At 42.6% G+C, this 16,994-nt stretch overlaps 1 protein-coding gene across 3 annotated transcripts in view; it reads right to left on the reverse strand.

The window, feature by feature from the left end:
- The window catches only part of thsd7ba (thrombospondin, type I, domain containing 7Ba), a 222,354-nt gene that overhangs the window by 90,802 nt on the left and 114,558 nt on the right, over positions 1-16,994 (reverse strand). For all 3 annotated transcript variants that reach the window (XM_078939216.1, XM_078939217.1, XM_023950471.2), the window contains exon 8: positions 568-768. In XM_078939216.1, coding sequence (XP_078795342.1) covers positions 568-768 — 201 coding nt within the window. The remainder of the gene's footprint in view (positions 1-567; positions 769-16,994) is intronic.

Below are 16,994 nucleotides of genomic sequence, written 5' to 3' on the forward strand. Positions count from 1 at the left end.
GGGAGAGAGCTAGACAACCCCCACCCCCAAGGATGTTGGAGGAAGTTGCACAGCAACTAAGTTGTTGCTGCTGAGTTGACAGGATAATTAAAAAAATGTTTGATATTGTAAAAAGTATGGTGCTGTGGTATAAATTTGTGAGTTAAAAACAATAAATTGCCCCGCCCCCTTTTGAATTTATACTACTTCTAAATCTGACTGCAATGATTGTAAACATCCAGCAACTTGTTGCCTTATGCTGCTTCACGGTTCTACCCTCCCCTCCTCTTTAATCCCCCCCCCCAGCATTCTCTTCTTTCCTTCTTTTCCGGTCCAACAAAAGACTGTTACAAATATGAGTAAGACGGATAAAGTTTGGCCTAAATTACAAAGGGGTTTATTTAAATATACACCTAGTGTCTGAAACATTTCATAACCCCTGTTGTAACAGTAAAATATGTCCAACACAAGAGGCTTTCAGTTCTCATCTGTCTGCTCAGCTGTTGGACAGGACAAGTTAAAAAATAAATAAATAAATAAATAAATGGTTTATGTTTAGCTCAGGAGGAGTCAGTTTAGGTGTTTTACCTTCAACATCGACACAGGACACATTCTGGACTGCGGCTCCTGGACCACACGAGCCTCTGGTGGGGACGCATCTGTCTTCTCGTTGGACCTGCCACAGGTAGCAAACGGGATCTTCACAGGGGGTGAACTCCACCACGTGAGGACAACTTCCCAGAGCATCCCCAGACTGCCACAACACCTCCCTTGTTCTTCGTCTGGTACCTGCACCAAGCAGAAAATGAAGGTATGGAGCGGATGTCTGATGGCATTTTTTCACAATCATGTTTTGAATCTGTGCAGCACCTTTCACAGATAAACTCACAAAGTGCTTTACAGAGTGAAACAGTGAAGGGCAGAGAAACCGATTAAGACAATAAATACGACAAGGTACAAAGCAATGAACTAAACGCTCTTTTAAAAAGCAGCGTCTTCATCTGTCTTTTAAAAGACTAAGCAGAGGACCGAAGAGGGTGACTAGAGAAATGTGATATGAGCAGATGGGAAATGTAATTGTGAGCCCTTTACTGGTCCCTGTTAAAAGTCTTGCAGCAGCATTTTGTACCAGCTGAAGGCGATTTATTGTGGACTGATTAAAGCAGATAAAACGAGAAATGAACACGATGAAATAAAAGCATGGACCACAATCTCCAGCTCAGCTTTGGTTCCCATTTTTCTTAGCTTAGAAACATTTCTCAAGTCATAAAAACAGTTTTGGACCAAATGTTCTGACTGATCCATAAAGCACATGGATTGGTCAAATACCACACCTGAAAATCCAGGTGTAGGTTTGCAGGAGGAGCCCAAGGAGAAGGATGTTTGACGAAGGTCAGGGGCAATAATAAGGTTTCTGTTTTTCTTTTCATTTTAAAATAATTAAGTGTTAGCCAGTCCCACTGATCATTGTTTGATCTATTTTTAAAAGCACTTCCAGTATTTTATTAAATTATGATGATGCTGTTTTTAGCCAGAAATAATAATAATAATAATAATAATAATAATAATAATAATAATAATAATAATAATAATAATAAACCTTTTGTTTGCTAGGACATAGTTTCTGCAGAGCGGCAGGAGTTTATTAGAGATTCACCTCTGAGTTGTGGGTGGGACTGTTGGCATTGGACTGAGCCCACACCCCTGTTTTCTATCATGCCAGCTTACAGCCCTTTAAAACCCCAACCCAACATTTCTGGTGCAACAAAAATGGCGAGCAACATCAGATCTTTCCAGCCGTACAGTTTAGATCCAGATTCCAGCTCAGATGAAGAAAACAAAGATGTTCATGGATCTGTTTGTCTGTAGGTGGATGCATCAGAATGGAGCGGAGCCGGGAGCTTGTGGTCCCCCGACAGTAGCAGCTAAATCTGCTACAAGCTTTGTCCAACTGCATTTTGTTGTCTGTTCCTGATTCTCAGTAATTTCAATAAAGAAATACTCAGAAATGCAACTTTAACCTTAATTTTCTTTCTGTGTCCTCCATCATTAGAAAAAATAAATCAACAAGACCATGTTAAAACCACCAAAAACACCATCTTCGTTGGAGATTTAGCCTTAAGTTTATCTGATGGAAAAATGCTTTTGTCGCCTCCTTCTGTGCATGTCTTCCCTTAAGCCGTAAACAGCAAAATTAAAAAGGAAAAACGTGTGTTTTGGGGGAATTACACTTGTTTTCTCCTCTGTTTGAGTGCCAGACCTTATTACAGCAAAACAAAAGATCACTGCTTTGTTGAAGTTCCCTTTTGGATCAGCAAGTCTTTGAAAATGTAAAAATAAAGTGTGTTAAGTAAACAAAGTGCTTTTGCTTCTCATCTGCTAACTTCCTCACCTCGCCTGAAGAATGCATTAAGCAGAGAATGAGATATCCTGTTATGGCAGAGACACGGCATCATCTATTTATCAGGGTTGACTCCAAAAGCAAGTGAGGTTTTCAGAGGAAAATGTACATCTTTGTTTGAGAAGAATTCTGTCCCGCGCCCAGATATGCAGGTGAAATCTTTCATTTGTATGCAGAATCGTAACTGATTATATAAAAAAAAAGAAACAATCAGCAACAGTTTAATTGCATCTTAATGCGTACATTTGACCTAAATCTCATAAACAGCTACTGAAACACGATATGGGGGACCAAAGCTGCTGTTTTAAGCTCTCACCTTCACCTCTACCTGTTTGTAAAATTATCACTGGACAGTGAGTTTTACCTCCTGGCAAAGTGGGTGCTTGCTCCTTGTGCACAAACGTCCACAAAGTAAAAAAGCAAAGAAAGAAAGAGCATTGCCAGTTTTTTTGCCCCTCTGAACAGGTGGACAGGTAGTCTGACTCTCAGAGGAAACGCAGGTAGAGGGAAGGGGGAGGAGCTTAGACTCCTTCAGCGGTCATGAGTCCGGACAAACACGCAAACTGCTGCTTCCTAATAAATACATTGTTTTATCATTCATGAACATACGTTATCAGGTTCACTGGAATATCGAATAAATGAAAAGAAAAAACATAAATAAAAAAACTGTATAACTGTATAAGTACATTTTCTAACACAACAAAAATCATGTATGTTGTTCTTGCATTTGTATGGATGCAGGCTTTGAGTTTTTGGGAGTGGGGCTTGAATGGGGGGAGGGGGGTCAGTGTTTTGCCCGGAGCCCCTCTTTTCCCCTAAACTTCTTCTCCAATGTGCTAAAACTACTGCTGGCTGAGATCATTCTGTTAAAGAAAAAAGAAAAAAACAGTCTGGACTGAGCTGAACTCGGACCAGAGCTCGAATAGGTCAACCAAAATGTTACAGTTTCCAGCACAAAAACATAAATTAGGTAAAGACCAAAGTATATTTGAAAAAAAAAAAGTTTTATGTATTTGGCTTCACTACAACTTAATGGCCTTGTGCCCATTTTAATCTGCTATCATTTTCCAAGCATGAATATTTAAAGAGGCTTGTGCAGCTTCCAGCTGCAAAGAATTCCAACGGAATATTTCCGGCATGTTGGACGATGATTTGCATTCCTGAAAATAAAATTATCAACCACAATTTGGACTGCTTTGTTCCAGACATTTTTTTATTATCAGAATTATTTTTTGAGCATTTCAAGGACTGATAATATGACACTTAAAAAAGAGACAGTTCTTAGACAGAATTTTGTGTGATTGTTAGCATTGTTAGTTAGGGTACATCCTCATTGGTTGAATGTTATAAAGTATCCAAACCATTGTTTTCCTGTTTCTCTTTCTTTATTCTAGTATCTTCATCCATTTTTTGCTGTTTAACTTCTTCTACAATTGTTCAGCTATTTTAACCAAATGTTCAGCTCTTTCAGCTTTTTCCAGCTATAACTTTTGGTCCTTCAAATCCTTGAACTTTTCCAGATATTCCAGGATTTCTGCCTCCATTGAAATACATGGAGAATCCTTGGTGCAGAAGCTCGCTGGTTCGATACCCGCTTCTGTCATTTTTCACAAAAATATATTTTTGTTATTGTGTTGTTTTCACTCTATTTATGCTCAACTTTGATAATTTCTTTCTTTCTTTTTTGCCAATTATGACCCTTTAAGTTTCATTTTCATTCAGCAATACAGCATCAATCCTTCATTTTCTACTGGAAATGCAGCTCCTTCTAGTTTTAATCTATTATCATTCTGTGTTGGTTTTCCCTTTGGTTAAAGGTGTCTTTACCTTAACAAATTTTATCTCTTTAGCATTGTTTTAATTGGATTTATTGTTTTTAATCAACAACAAAACATTTTTGCTCAGTCAGGTTTGACCTGTCCTTACATAAACTTGCAATCCTGTGTCTTCCTGTCCAGCAAAAACAATCTCAAACTTGTTATCATAAAAAATGTCTGATTTTGTTTGGCTCGTATCCCAACAAGCTCAGCCTCTGGAGACACAAAACAGCAAGGAGTTGTGCACGTTGTTAAACATGCATAATTGGAAAGAAACACATTTGGGTTTAAACATTTTTTATTTGACTATGCATGAACTCCTGATGAAATTTGGGCTAAAATTGTGATATATATTTGCACGCTCTGTTTTGTCACCTTTTTGCCTAAAAGGTCAGCTGTCCTTCACAAAGTTGGCTCCTATGTCACTTACAGAAGTAGAAAATTCCTTTTGCAACTTTTCTGAACAACGCCAACAGAGAGTGAAGCACTGTGAAGCACTGTGACGCTGAAACTAACACAACATCAGACACTTTTCTGAGAATGTTTGTGTGGCCCTGAATCAGTGAAAGATGCAAAGCCAGAACCTCAGAACCTCCTCCTTTAATATCAGACCTCAATTTCTCTGCATTGTTGAATCTCTGACCTGTTTGCTGTTGAGCAAACTTAATTATGACTGTAAGGAAAACTGTCAGCTGAAAGACAAGCAGAGGACTATGTTGCGAATGTTGAAGGTAAAGCAATGCAATAAATATTCAAACTGATGACATGTCACAAATCTCCATCAAACACCGATTTGCTGCTTCAGCGACGACACAAAGTTCACGGAAGTACAGAAAAAGCCACATTTCAAAGCGGGAGTCTGAAAAACAGATGGAGGGAGGCTGAAAGCGTTAAAGTCTTACTGAGTAATTGTGTAGCGTCTACCCTGACGTCCTGTTTGTCCAAATTCCAAGTCCCACTTGTTCCTTGTTGCTGCTGCACACGCGGATGATTCCACGAGGAACCTCCTCAGGGTTCACTGTGGAAGTTTTTTTTCACCCATAATTCAAAGCAATTTTTTATTTTTTATTAAAAATTAAATTTGCGATTTGAATTCAACATGAACGTATCAGAATTCAATCTTACTTTTAAGAAAATCAATTGCATTTTAAAATGTTGGGTGGCTGTGGTGCAGCGGTAGGGCGGCCGACCTCTGCTCAGAAGATTGCAGATTGGATTCTTGCCTTGCCCACCCATATGTTGAAGTGCCCTTGAGCAAGACATTGAACACCACCTTGGCTAGGTAAGTAGAAAAGCGCTATACAAGTATCTTCTTTCTCTTTCGGCTTTTCCCATCAGGGGTCGCCACAGCAAAACAACCTCTCATTCGAGAATGAGTCGCATGGTTAACTTGGCAATGTTTAACGCCGGATGCCCTTCCTGACGCAACCCTCTCAATTATTCCGGGCTTGGGACCGGCACAGAAGTGGATAAGGGAACAGGGAGCAGCCCGGAAAAGCGCTATACAAGTATAGTATGTGCCATTTAAATTAGCAAGGGTTTTTGGAACCTTAATTAATACAAAAATGAATTTAGCAATTTCCATTTCCATTCCATTCCATATTTTAAAATTTCATTTCAATTATTTGTCCCCCTGTCGGACAGATTTGAATTTGGGCTCAGAAATATAGTTTAGTTTACTTTAAAATAAATTTAAAAGAAACAAGGAAATATCTTTTTTTTTTTAATAGAGAACTGTAAATTCCCAAATGGATTTTCTTTTGAAATACACTTCCAAAAAGACACGACAATAAAAGATGGTATTTATTTAGCTTTTATTTAAAACAAATTGCAATTGATAAATGAAAATTACTTTAAAATATTTGTGAAATAACATCCGTAGTCTACAGAAGTACTTTAAATGAACAAAAGTTCAATGGCACTGCAGTATTTTTAGTCTTTACTTTCTGCTATCTGAGACAAAGAGAAATGTTCTAAGTGTGTTTACTTTGGCCAAAAAGATTTTATTTTTTACCCTTTTTTTGTTCTAAATTGTCACAAAAAATGATGAAACAATTTCGAGAGTGAGAAGAAATCTGGTTCCTACGGCTGACATGCTTTGGAAAAAAAAAAAAAAACGAAAAGGTACAGTCTAAATCTGTAAGTGCCAGTGTTACACTGTCTAAAATGTCACTTCTATTGCTACTAGTCCCCATCAGGTGCAGGACAGTTTGCATTGATGGAATTCTTTGTCTTTTTTTAGCAGACTCAAAAAAAGGTTCAGCCTTTGCCACTCTTTTTTTTTCATTGTTCTTTCTTCTTTCATCCCATTTGTAAGAATGAGCATAGAGTATAATAAACTAAGTTGATTTAAATTGGGAAGTGTATCCAATAAAGGTTGAAAATGTAAATTGTATCCCATGATGTCAGTTAAGTAATGTCTGAATTTTCTTGGAGGATTTTGTCACACATGGTTTATTAAAGAAAAACGACTTTTCAAGGGGTTTTGTGTTTTCACAGTTTGAGCATCTGTTTCCTGTGTGCATCATCTGCTAAGGCCGTGTTTTGACCTGCATTGATGACACCCTGAAGAGAGACTTTCTTCTAGCTTTTCTGCCGAGTTAGCTTCTCTTCCTGTGGGACCAAAACTTCGAGAGGCCTGTGATAAATGTGGACAAACACAAACTATAGCTTTCAGGATTTCAGGAATAATTCCTTCATAGTTGGCCTCTTGTATTATCTCATCACCTCATGGCAGGTTTTAGCAGTGTGTTTGGACTGTTGCTATGGTGACAACTTTCACATTTAATTAAGAGTAAATGCTCCACATTTTTGTACATTTGAACTTGTATTTCCTAGATTTTTTGTTTAAATCCCACAGCTATACTGAAAGGTTTAACAGTTTTTATTTTTGAAACCCCTAAAAGCATTATGGTTGTGAAAGGACTATATGTTTTTAATCATATATAAAAATAAATGATGGTTTGGTTAAAAAAAAGTCAGAAATTCTCAGATCAATTTAAATAGAATGAAAGTTTCCCTGTATGTCTCTTACTGTTAAAATGAATTGAGTATCAGTGCAGTTAAAATAAAAGCATGTTGCAAAAATGAAGCGCATACTTACTTCTTCCATTCACATCTCAAGAGTAAATTACAACTGGGAGAAGTGAACGTCTGTGAACCTCAATGATAATGACTGCTGCAAGAGCTTAATGGAGCCAGGAGTGAGTATGCATGGAGTTCATTCCATCTGATGGGATTGGATGTGGTGGTTGAAGCCGCGCCGCCCTATAAACACACACCACTAGTGAGTTTGCTGCTTTCAAGAAGCATCGCCTGATGTGAACCACGCCCTGAACTAAAGGGCTTTCAGGAGACATCCTGCTTATGTCCTCCATGATGACTCATTTAAATGACTTCAATTCTCGTCTGATTGACTTGAACTTTTTGTTTCTCAATAAGGTCCAGAGGCTGGAAAGTCTCTGATCCTCTATTTTTTTTATCCTGATTGGATTTCAAGCTCTTTGAAACTGGTTTTATAAATACATTTTCAGCTATTAGACTTTAATAATTTTCATGGTAGCACATGTGAATGCTGCAGAAAAGCAAACAGAAAATAAGCAAGAATTTACCTTCACAAATGTCTTTATTGCTTGATGTAAGCACTAAGGATTTCTGCAACAGTGTAATGATTTTTACTGAAAATACATTCATTTGTGTTGGATGAAGTGTGATGTGCAATATTGCTTTTTATTATGACCAATAAGAACTTCATCCTTGTAACTTGATACGTAATCTGCGCCGGGTATTTATAATTATAAATAGATGTTAAGAACGGGCAACTTTAGAAAAGAAGCTGAGTGGAATATTTTAGGGATTTGATTATATGAATTAGCTCCATTTCAAGCCATTAATGAAACTGTAATTAAACTGTTAGACAGTCTTATTGATTCAATGTGTGTGTGTACTGTATGTATAAGTTCAAACAGATGACTCTTTTATTTACTCGCCAATTTAGGAATTCATATCTCAAACAGAATTAACCATTCTATGTATATTTTTGGTCTTTTTTCCTTCTGTTTGTTACTGAAATTGTTTAAACTAAACTAATCATTCAGTCATGTCCTGTAATTACTGGCATGTATCTGTATAGTCTTGTGTTGCAGTGAATACGTCTTCATCTGCTTCGTGCAGTTACTCTTTTGTCTCTTTGAGTTTCACTTTCTCTCCTCTGAGGTCCAACTTGTCACTTGTCCCCCTTCTTGCTGCAGTCACCACGGATGCCTTTCGCACGTCAAATTTGCGCCGGACGCCTTTGTTTAGACGCCCACTACATTCGCTGCTCGACGCCTGTCCAGGACGCCTCAGATGTCATGTTTAATATACGTGAATAAAAGCATTTAAAAACATGTCTATGCATGACAGAATGCATGCAGCGCTTCCATTCAAAAGAATGGAGGGATCCTAAATTTTTACTGATGCCACTCAAACATAATGACTGTAAGCTTACATCTGACATTAAAAGAGTAAAAAGAGATGAATAGGTGATAAAAGAAATGATAAGACGTTCAAAAGCTCTTTAAAAAAAATATTGAACCATTGGTTCCATCGTTATGCCTCTGACTGCTGCCTAATCAACCGTATTTAATCAATCACGTTGCTGGATTCTCACTCTACAATAATGGCCACCATGAAGATGGATTGTTCATAAAATATTCACTTTTCCATAAAAAGGCTCTTCAGGAGTGGACTTGTTCTGATCAATAGATTGTATTGATCATGGACCTCCTCCAGTTTCCCAGTGACAATGATCGAGCAGAGATTGGTATAAAAATGCAGTTTCAGAGCCCCCCCCCCCACACACACACACACACACACCCACACACCCACACACACACACACACACACACACACACACACACACACCCACCCCCCCATACTGACACTAAGAGAACTCAGCTCTTAGTTCCTGAGCTGCACTCATTTCATCCCCGCTCTGACACATGGCAAAGAGGTCCCATATTTTCTTTGCTCCACAGGTTGCACCGTCTAACCCCTGGACACCCACTCGGCAAATTACATCCTCCAACCGTCTACTGGAGACAAGCACCAGTTTAGGAGTCAGATCTGAGTGAGTGTTTTTTCTCCAGCAGCGAAAACGCGGCGGATCGATTCCAGCATTGCCCACAGCACTTACTGCTATTCACAACCAAGACACAAAAAAACTATTTTGCTGGGCATGCCCTGGTGGATATTAATAATTGAAAGGTTTCTTGGCCATACTAGGTTTATTTCAGGGAAACAAGGGCCAACCAATGATTTTTAACACATGCTATTTCAGAAGGACACCTTCCCTCCAGCTCTTCTGGAAGTGTTACTGCAATTCCAACCAGCAACCTCCAACGAGGAATTACTTTCTCCATGTGGCAGTGAATCTGATTGGATGAGACAACATCAAAATATGTGAGGAAGCAATCTAGATTTGGAATTTTCCGCAGAGCATCTTGGCAGAGTGACTCCATCACCTGAAAACTGAGATCCAAAGGGACTTCTGGTTAGAGATGGATTGCAGTTTGGTCCAGTGCTGCAAAACATGAAAGTGCCTGAGTAGCAGCGCAGACTGGAGGGCTGCAGATAAACAACTAACGCCCAGGAAGCTGTGCTCGCTGCACTGAACTGCTTTCCTTTTGTTTGTTGTTTTGTGTGCATGGAGGTGTTTTGGGTGGCAGTGAATCTTATATCTCAGGATAAACAGGTGAAACCTATTGCTGCTGTGAGGAGACTTTGGCGCTTTCAATAAACACCAAGCGTTCTGAGTTCCAAGCTGCTGACCCGAACGGTCCAGACGGGGAGCATTCGTGCACATTTGCTCACTCCAGTGACGAGGTCATGCTGCCCTTTTAGCACGGCGCTAACAGCCCTGCCACAGCCGAGGCAGCGAAACGCTCACAACAGACCACACACAGAACGCCGCCTCTCCGGAGCAGTCGAACGCAGCCTGCTTTCACTTCTGCACAAAGGCCAGTGGATCAGCAGCACGCGGCTGTCAAACACTTAAACCGCCATCTCATCTGTGAATGCTTTCCACCTTCTGGGGGGGCAAAGCGGATCTTTTCTCATCCACTCCCCCGCAGCATCCATGATCCACTCATTTATTAAAGAACAGTTCAGGAATCTGTCTGTTCTGCTGTAACAGAATCAGACTGTTGGGCTAAAATAGTCCGTCTGTCAAGAGTTACCCACAGAACAGGTTCAGCATTGAAACCCCAGCACGTACGTTCAGAACAGGCTTTGAGCTTCACTGTAATCCTGTTTGTACAATCAGCTCATCAAACAGCTTTCTGTAATCATTTTGTCAGCATCCCTTTGTTCCATCTTTCTGTTCTGAAGAAACACTATTGTTCTGCTGGATGGATCAATCTGTTGACACGGAGCTGACTCGCCCTAATCCTCTTCATTTGTGATCAAGGTTATTCCATCTGGTTTACAACTTGCAGTTTGTGTGAGAGACGGAAATATGTCGTCGCCTGCAGTTTTTATCCGTTCAAGAGCAACATCCAAGATATTCTGCAGAGCTGCTTCGGCTAAAAACATGGAGCTGGGGCAGCAAATGAAAAACACAAGCTGCAGATTTCAGTGACGACCAGAGCTGCAGACCAGGAACAAAGCTGAGCATCTCAGTTGCAGATCTACAAACGACCCAGGGCAGTTCATTTCCTGATAAAGGAACAGTTACAAAAGCAAAAACGCACAAAGAACTGCTCCCAAACCTTCACAACGTTCTGTTTGGCTCAATTAAAAAGGATATTTAAATGTGGCTTACTTTGATGAATAAACGTTGGAATGACTCAGACTTGGGCGGCCTGTTTAAGCAGAAAACAGACGCTAAAGTCAAACACTCAAAGAACATTAACTAGAATGAGTGTTGGTTGGTCTCTCTGGGGGGTTTGAAGCTGATCAAGCAGATTCATTTGCCAAGTCTAACTCTGTCATTTTTAAGTTTAGTGAAGCAGGAAATGGACACGGTATGTTTAAACAAAAATACGTTTAGATACAAAATAGCTCAGTGGCCTTGTGGAGGAGTGTCCCCCCCTGTGACTGGAAGGTCGTGAGTTCAAATCCAGGTCAAGTCATACCAAAGACTCAAAAAAATGGGACCCAATTGCCTCCCTGCTTGACACTCAGCATTAAGGGGTTGGATTAAGGGGGTCAAACCACCAAATGGTTCCCGAGTGCGGCTGTGACTGCAGCTCACCGCTCCCCCAGGGGAGGGGTCAAATGCAGAGAACAAATGTCTCACACCTAGGTGTGTGTCAGATAACGGGACTTTAACTTTAAATTAAATGCAACTTAACTGCAGCTAGTAAATAAATGAAATTTTAAAAAAAATTACAAAGGTTTATGCCATTATCAACAGGAAAAGGAGAAAGTAAAACAGGAAATGTATGTCAGAGCCACTTTAAGAAATTATCAGATGACATGGGACAAGAGGTGTTTTTGGTGTTTCTAACATATTCTTGGAGCATTTTTGGATGATGGAGGACAAAGATAAAGAAAATTATCTCAGAATTTCATTTCTGAGTATTTCTTCAAATAGCTGTGAGTCGGGAGCAAATGAAAAAACGCGGGTTTTTTTTATAAATAAAGTTTTTTTTTTTTTTTTTTTTTTTTTTTTTTTTTTTTTCTAACTTGTCCTGTCCAACAGCTAGGCAGACAGATGAGAGCTGAGGGCCTCTTGGGTTGGACATATTTTACTTTAACAAGAGGGGTTATTAATCTTCAGACAAACCAAAGGTATGTCTGAATAAACCCCTTTTGTAATTGAGGCCAAACTTTATTAATTTCAAACATGTCTGAAAATCTTTGGTGTTGGACCGGACGGAAAAGGAAAGAGGGGAAGAAGAAAGAGGGATGTTAGAGAGAGGGGGGGTAGGGGGTGATAATAGGAGGGGAAAGGGGATAAGACCATGAAGCAGCATAAAGCAACAAGTTTACTGGTTGTTAATCATTATGGTAAGGTTCAAATGTAAAAAAAAAACAAAAAAAAAAAAAAAGGGCGGAGCCTGTCCACACACACTCAAATGTTATAAACACACTTGTTAGTTGCAAAAATGTCCACCTGTCGACATGTACACAAAACAGATAGTGTTCACACGCATACTTATGCCTTAAAACCAACTAGTGTGAAATATTTCAGTCATTCAGTCTGTTGAGCTGACACCTGTGCTCAGGTGAGTGTTTATGTTCTTCTAAAATGGATGGTGGAACGTGAAAAGAAGGAGGGAGAGTGCCCAGCCATCCCCACCCCAAGACCCCCACCACACCAGCAGCGGCAGCCGGATTCCCCCCAACACCACACGGGAACCGGCAGGGAACAACCGCCGCCCGGGCGACCAAGCCCGCCACCCAGGCCAGGGCCAGCAGGGCCGCCGCAAGGCCCCCAGAGCCAGAGAGCAGGGAGGCACGGAGGGAAAGAGGGCGCCGCCCCAGCCCAACCAGGAGAGCAGCCCCCCCGCCGCGCCGGGAGAACCCAACGCAGGGCCCCACCGGAGAAGGACGCCCACAGCCCCAGACGAGCACCCCACCACCACCCAGGAGTTCCGGGCATCCCCCCGCCCCAACCCCAGGTACGGGCCAGGACCCCCCAAGGGAGACCCACTCCGCACTCCAGGCAGCCATCCGCCCGGCCAACGGTTGGTCCAGGGAGGAGCGAGGCAGGGGCCCGCCGCCCCCGCCCAGGAGGGGGGAACCCCGGGGAAAAAAGAGGGCCCACAAGGGGTGTTGTAAATATGGCCCGACCAGGCTCGGCCACAGTTGGAAATTTGGCGGGGCCCAGCACTCAGGAGCAAGGACCAGAACCCACCCCCCAGGGACACGAACACCCCCGGCTCAGATGTAATGTGAACCCCCCCACCGCGCGGAGAGAGCACCGCCGGGCCCAGGAAGCCAGCACCCCGGGGACACAGCCGCCGTTGCAAAGGGGCCCGTACCCCCCACCAGGGAAGAGGCAGGGGACAGATGGTCCTAGGTCCCACCTTCCTTGCAAAATGTGTGTGCGTGTATGTGTGTTTGAGAGAGTGTGTGTGTGCATGTGTGTGTGTTTATGTTGGGATGTATATATTGAGGGGGGAGGGGTGTGTGTACTAAGGGGGGTGCGGTTAAAATTGGCGGGTAGGGCACTAAGGGGACGTCTCCTGATTACTCACAGTGACGTCCCCTCACCCTCCCCACCAAGGGGCCCTAAATGTCTAAGGTGCGGTTAAAATTGGCGGGTAGGGTGCTAGGAGGACATCCGCTGCTTGCTGGCAGTGATGTCCAAGCACCCCCCCTACCAAGGGCCCTACATGTCTAAGGTGCAAATAAAACCGAAAGAGGGGGGGCCCACTCCATACGGCAACCACAGGAGGGGGGTCACTGCCTAGTAAACCCCCCCCCCCCAAGGCTCATCGCAGGCTAAGCCCCCCACCCCCTCACCCTATTATGAGGTTATATGAGGAAGGGGGTAAGTTGGGGACAGATGATAGACTGTCCCCCGGTGGTCAAACAGCCGTCCCCCGCCCCCCCCCCCCCAGCAAGGGGGCCAGGCCCACCCAGCCCCGGGGCCCCACCCCCGGAGGCGCAGACACCCCAGGCCCAGCACCACCACCCCCACACAGAGAGAGGGGAGCCAGAAAGCGCCGGCCCCCCCCGGAGCAAGCCCAGGCCCCCACCCCCAAACGCCGGCCCTAGAAGAGCTCTGGTCAGGCCTCGACGGGACCGAGGCAGCCAACCGGCCGGGGAAACCGCCGATGGCCTCAGCGGAGACCCCGACCCGTCAACCCCCCCTGCCCCGTACCAATAGTGGCCCCCCCCCTCCCCCAGAATGCCCCCCCACAGGACAGGGCCGACAAGACCCCCACCCCACCCCACCCCCAGACCCCGCAGCCGAAGCGGATGACACCCAGAGCGACCGGGGGCCCCAAGAGGGTTGTCCCGTCCCGCCCCAGAGCCAGGGAAGGGCCGATCCCAGCCCCAGGTGTAGACGGGAAGCCCATCCAGCGCCGCTGGGCCCCCCCCCCCGAGCAGCGCCCCCCGCCAACCCCCCCCAGCACAGGCAAAGGGACCACCCCCCCAAGCCAAGCCAGACCACCACCCCACCCCCCCCACCACGCACCCCCACACCCAAGCCCAGAGGACCACGCAGCGCCCCAGGCCGCCCCACCCAGGCGCCGGACCCGACCCCCCGACCAACGGAGCCCCCACCACCCCCGGCCAGGCACCGGAGGCCCCGACCCCCACCCCGGCCCACGGCAGAAGGGCAAGGAGCAGCGACGACCATGCCCCCCCCACCCCCTAAGTCACGGAGTTAGCTATGGGAGACCAGAGAGACCGAATTCTTTCAAAGTTACTTGAACTTTGGGCTGACATTTTTTCCAAGCTGATATGATCAAGCAGCAGATTTCTGTGTTGACTTATATTTATATTTTTTTTGCTTTTCCAATTTATTAAAATAGTTTTTTTAGCAATGCAAAGAGTTATGAAAATGATAGAGCCTAATCCTCCTTCTACATCGATGGCACTCATGTCACCAAGCACACAAAGTGACGGTGAAGCTGTGATTGAAACCTTAAGCCAGACTGATAGATCGGCACATACCTGCTGCCAGAGAGCCTGGACAGGCGTGCAGAACCATAGTGCATGCATGTAATTGTCGGGTAGATTACTGTCACAGTGCTGACAAATGTCTGAGTTACTGAGACCCATCTTGAACATCCTCTGTCCAGTGTAGTAAATTCTGTGAAGAGTTTTGAAATGGATTAGCTGCAGATTTGGATTTTTTGTCATTTTAAAGGTGTTTAGACAAAGTTCTGACCAAAAACTTTCATCTGTGCTGATGCTCAAATCCGCATCCCATTTTGTTGTCGGAAGTGAAATATTGTTATCTAAATTACATAAAAGTTTGTATATTTTGGAGAGAGTTTTATTCATTGAGAAATTGATCAGAGTGGTAACTACATCTGGTAGCTTTAAATCGTTGTCTCTGTATTTAAACTTTTTAGTAATAATTGATTTAAGTTGCTGATATTCCAAGAAGTTATATATTCCATGTTTGTCTTGAAGTTCCTGGGGAGTTATGAATCTTCTATCAATAATTATGTGCTCTAGTTGTTTTATGCCCCCTGCTTGCCAAGCTGGGAAGTGGATAATTTTTTTGTTTATGAGGATGTCTGGGTTGTTCCAGATGGGTGTCATTTTGCACGGTTGAATTGATGATTTTGATATTTTGAGAAATTCCCACCAGGCTGTTAAAGTGGCATTTATATTAATACTTTTGAAACAATCCTGTTTTTTAACTATTTGACTAATAAATGGAAGATCTGACAGGTTGATCTTTCCACATAACGCCTGTTCCAAGTCTAACCATGAGTTGGTTTCTGGATTATTTTTTAACCATTTTAAGATGTATTGTAATCTATTTGCAAGAAAGTAATTGTGGAAGTTAGGTAATTCTAATCCTCCACAGCTTTTTGCAGATTTTAAAGTTTTTAGACTAATTCTTGCAGGTTTATTGTTCCATAGAAAGCTTGATATGGATGAGTCTAATGTTTTGAACCATTTTAATGGCGGTTGTGTGGGAATCATTGAGAAGAGATAATTAACTTTGGGTAAGATTTTCATTTTAACCGTGGCTACCTTGCCCATAAGGGACAAAGGCAGGTTGGTCCAGCGTGTTAGGTCGTCCTGTATGTTTTTCAGTAATGGGGTGTAGTTTAGCAGCACCAGTTCTGATATTTTGGGGGAAAAATAAATACCTAGATATTTTATATTGCCTGATTTAACTGGTATTGTGAGTCCTTGCTCCGCATTACTGTTCAGTGGTAATAAAACAGATTTATTCCAATTAATGGAATAGTCTGATATAGAAGAGAATTCATTAATGATTGTTGCCGTTTCATTTACAGAATGTATATTACTTAAAAACAGTAATATGTCATCTGCATAGAGACTAATTTTATGATGGCTGTGTTTGGTTTTAATTCCTTTAATACTCTCATTCTGTCTTATTGCTGCAGCTAGAGGCTCGATAAATATTGCAAAAAGCGAGGGGGAGAGTGGGCAACCCTGTCTAGTTCCTCTTCCAAGAAAAAACCTGTTGGAAGTCTGTTTATTAGTTCTAACTGATGCATTGGGGTTGTGATATAATATTTTGATCCAATTGATGAATGATTCTCCAAACCCAAACTTATGGAGGGCAGCAATGAGGAACTTCCAATTTACTCTATCAAAGGCTTTTTCAGCATCCAGTGATAGTATAGTCATTTCCTGGTTTTTGATGGTGGCAAAGTCTATTATGTTAACGAGTCTGCGGACATTGTCATCCGAGTGTCTGCCTTTGATGAATCCAGTTTGATCAAAGTCAATTATGTGAGGAGTGACTTTTTCTATTCTCTGTGCTAGTGCTTTGCAGATAATTTTTACATCTGCATTAATTAAAGAAATAGGGCGATAGCTTGAAGGACTCGTGGGGTCTTTGTCTGGTTTTAGAAGAAGGATAATGTTGGCAGAGTTCATGTTAGGTGGTAGAGATTGGCTTTCATTGATAAATTTTACCGTTTTATAAAACGTTGGTGCCAGTTGTTCCCAGAATTCCTTATAAAACTCTGCAGGAAAGCCGTCAGGCCCTGGTGCTTTACCATTAGGCATAAGTAACAGAGCTTCATGAAGCTCAGACAACGAGAGCGGAGAGTCTAAATTTGTGATTTGATCTTCGTTTAACTTGGGCAGGTTTATATTGTTGAGAAATGAGTTGATGCTTTGTTCTGATGGATTGATCTGTG

The sequence above is a fragment of the Oryzias latipes genome, chromosome 21, assembly GCF_053564925.1.
Source record: "Oryzias latipes strain Hd-rR chromosome 21, Olatipes_Hd-rR_3.1".
In the NCBI taxonomy this organism is placed as follows: domain Eukaryota; kingdom Metazoa; phylum Chordata; class Actinopteri; order Beloniformes; family Adrianichthyidae; genus Oryzias; species Oryzias latipes.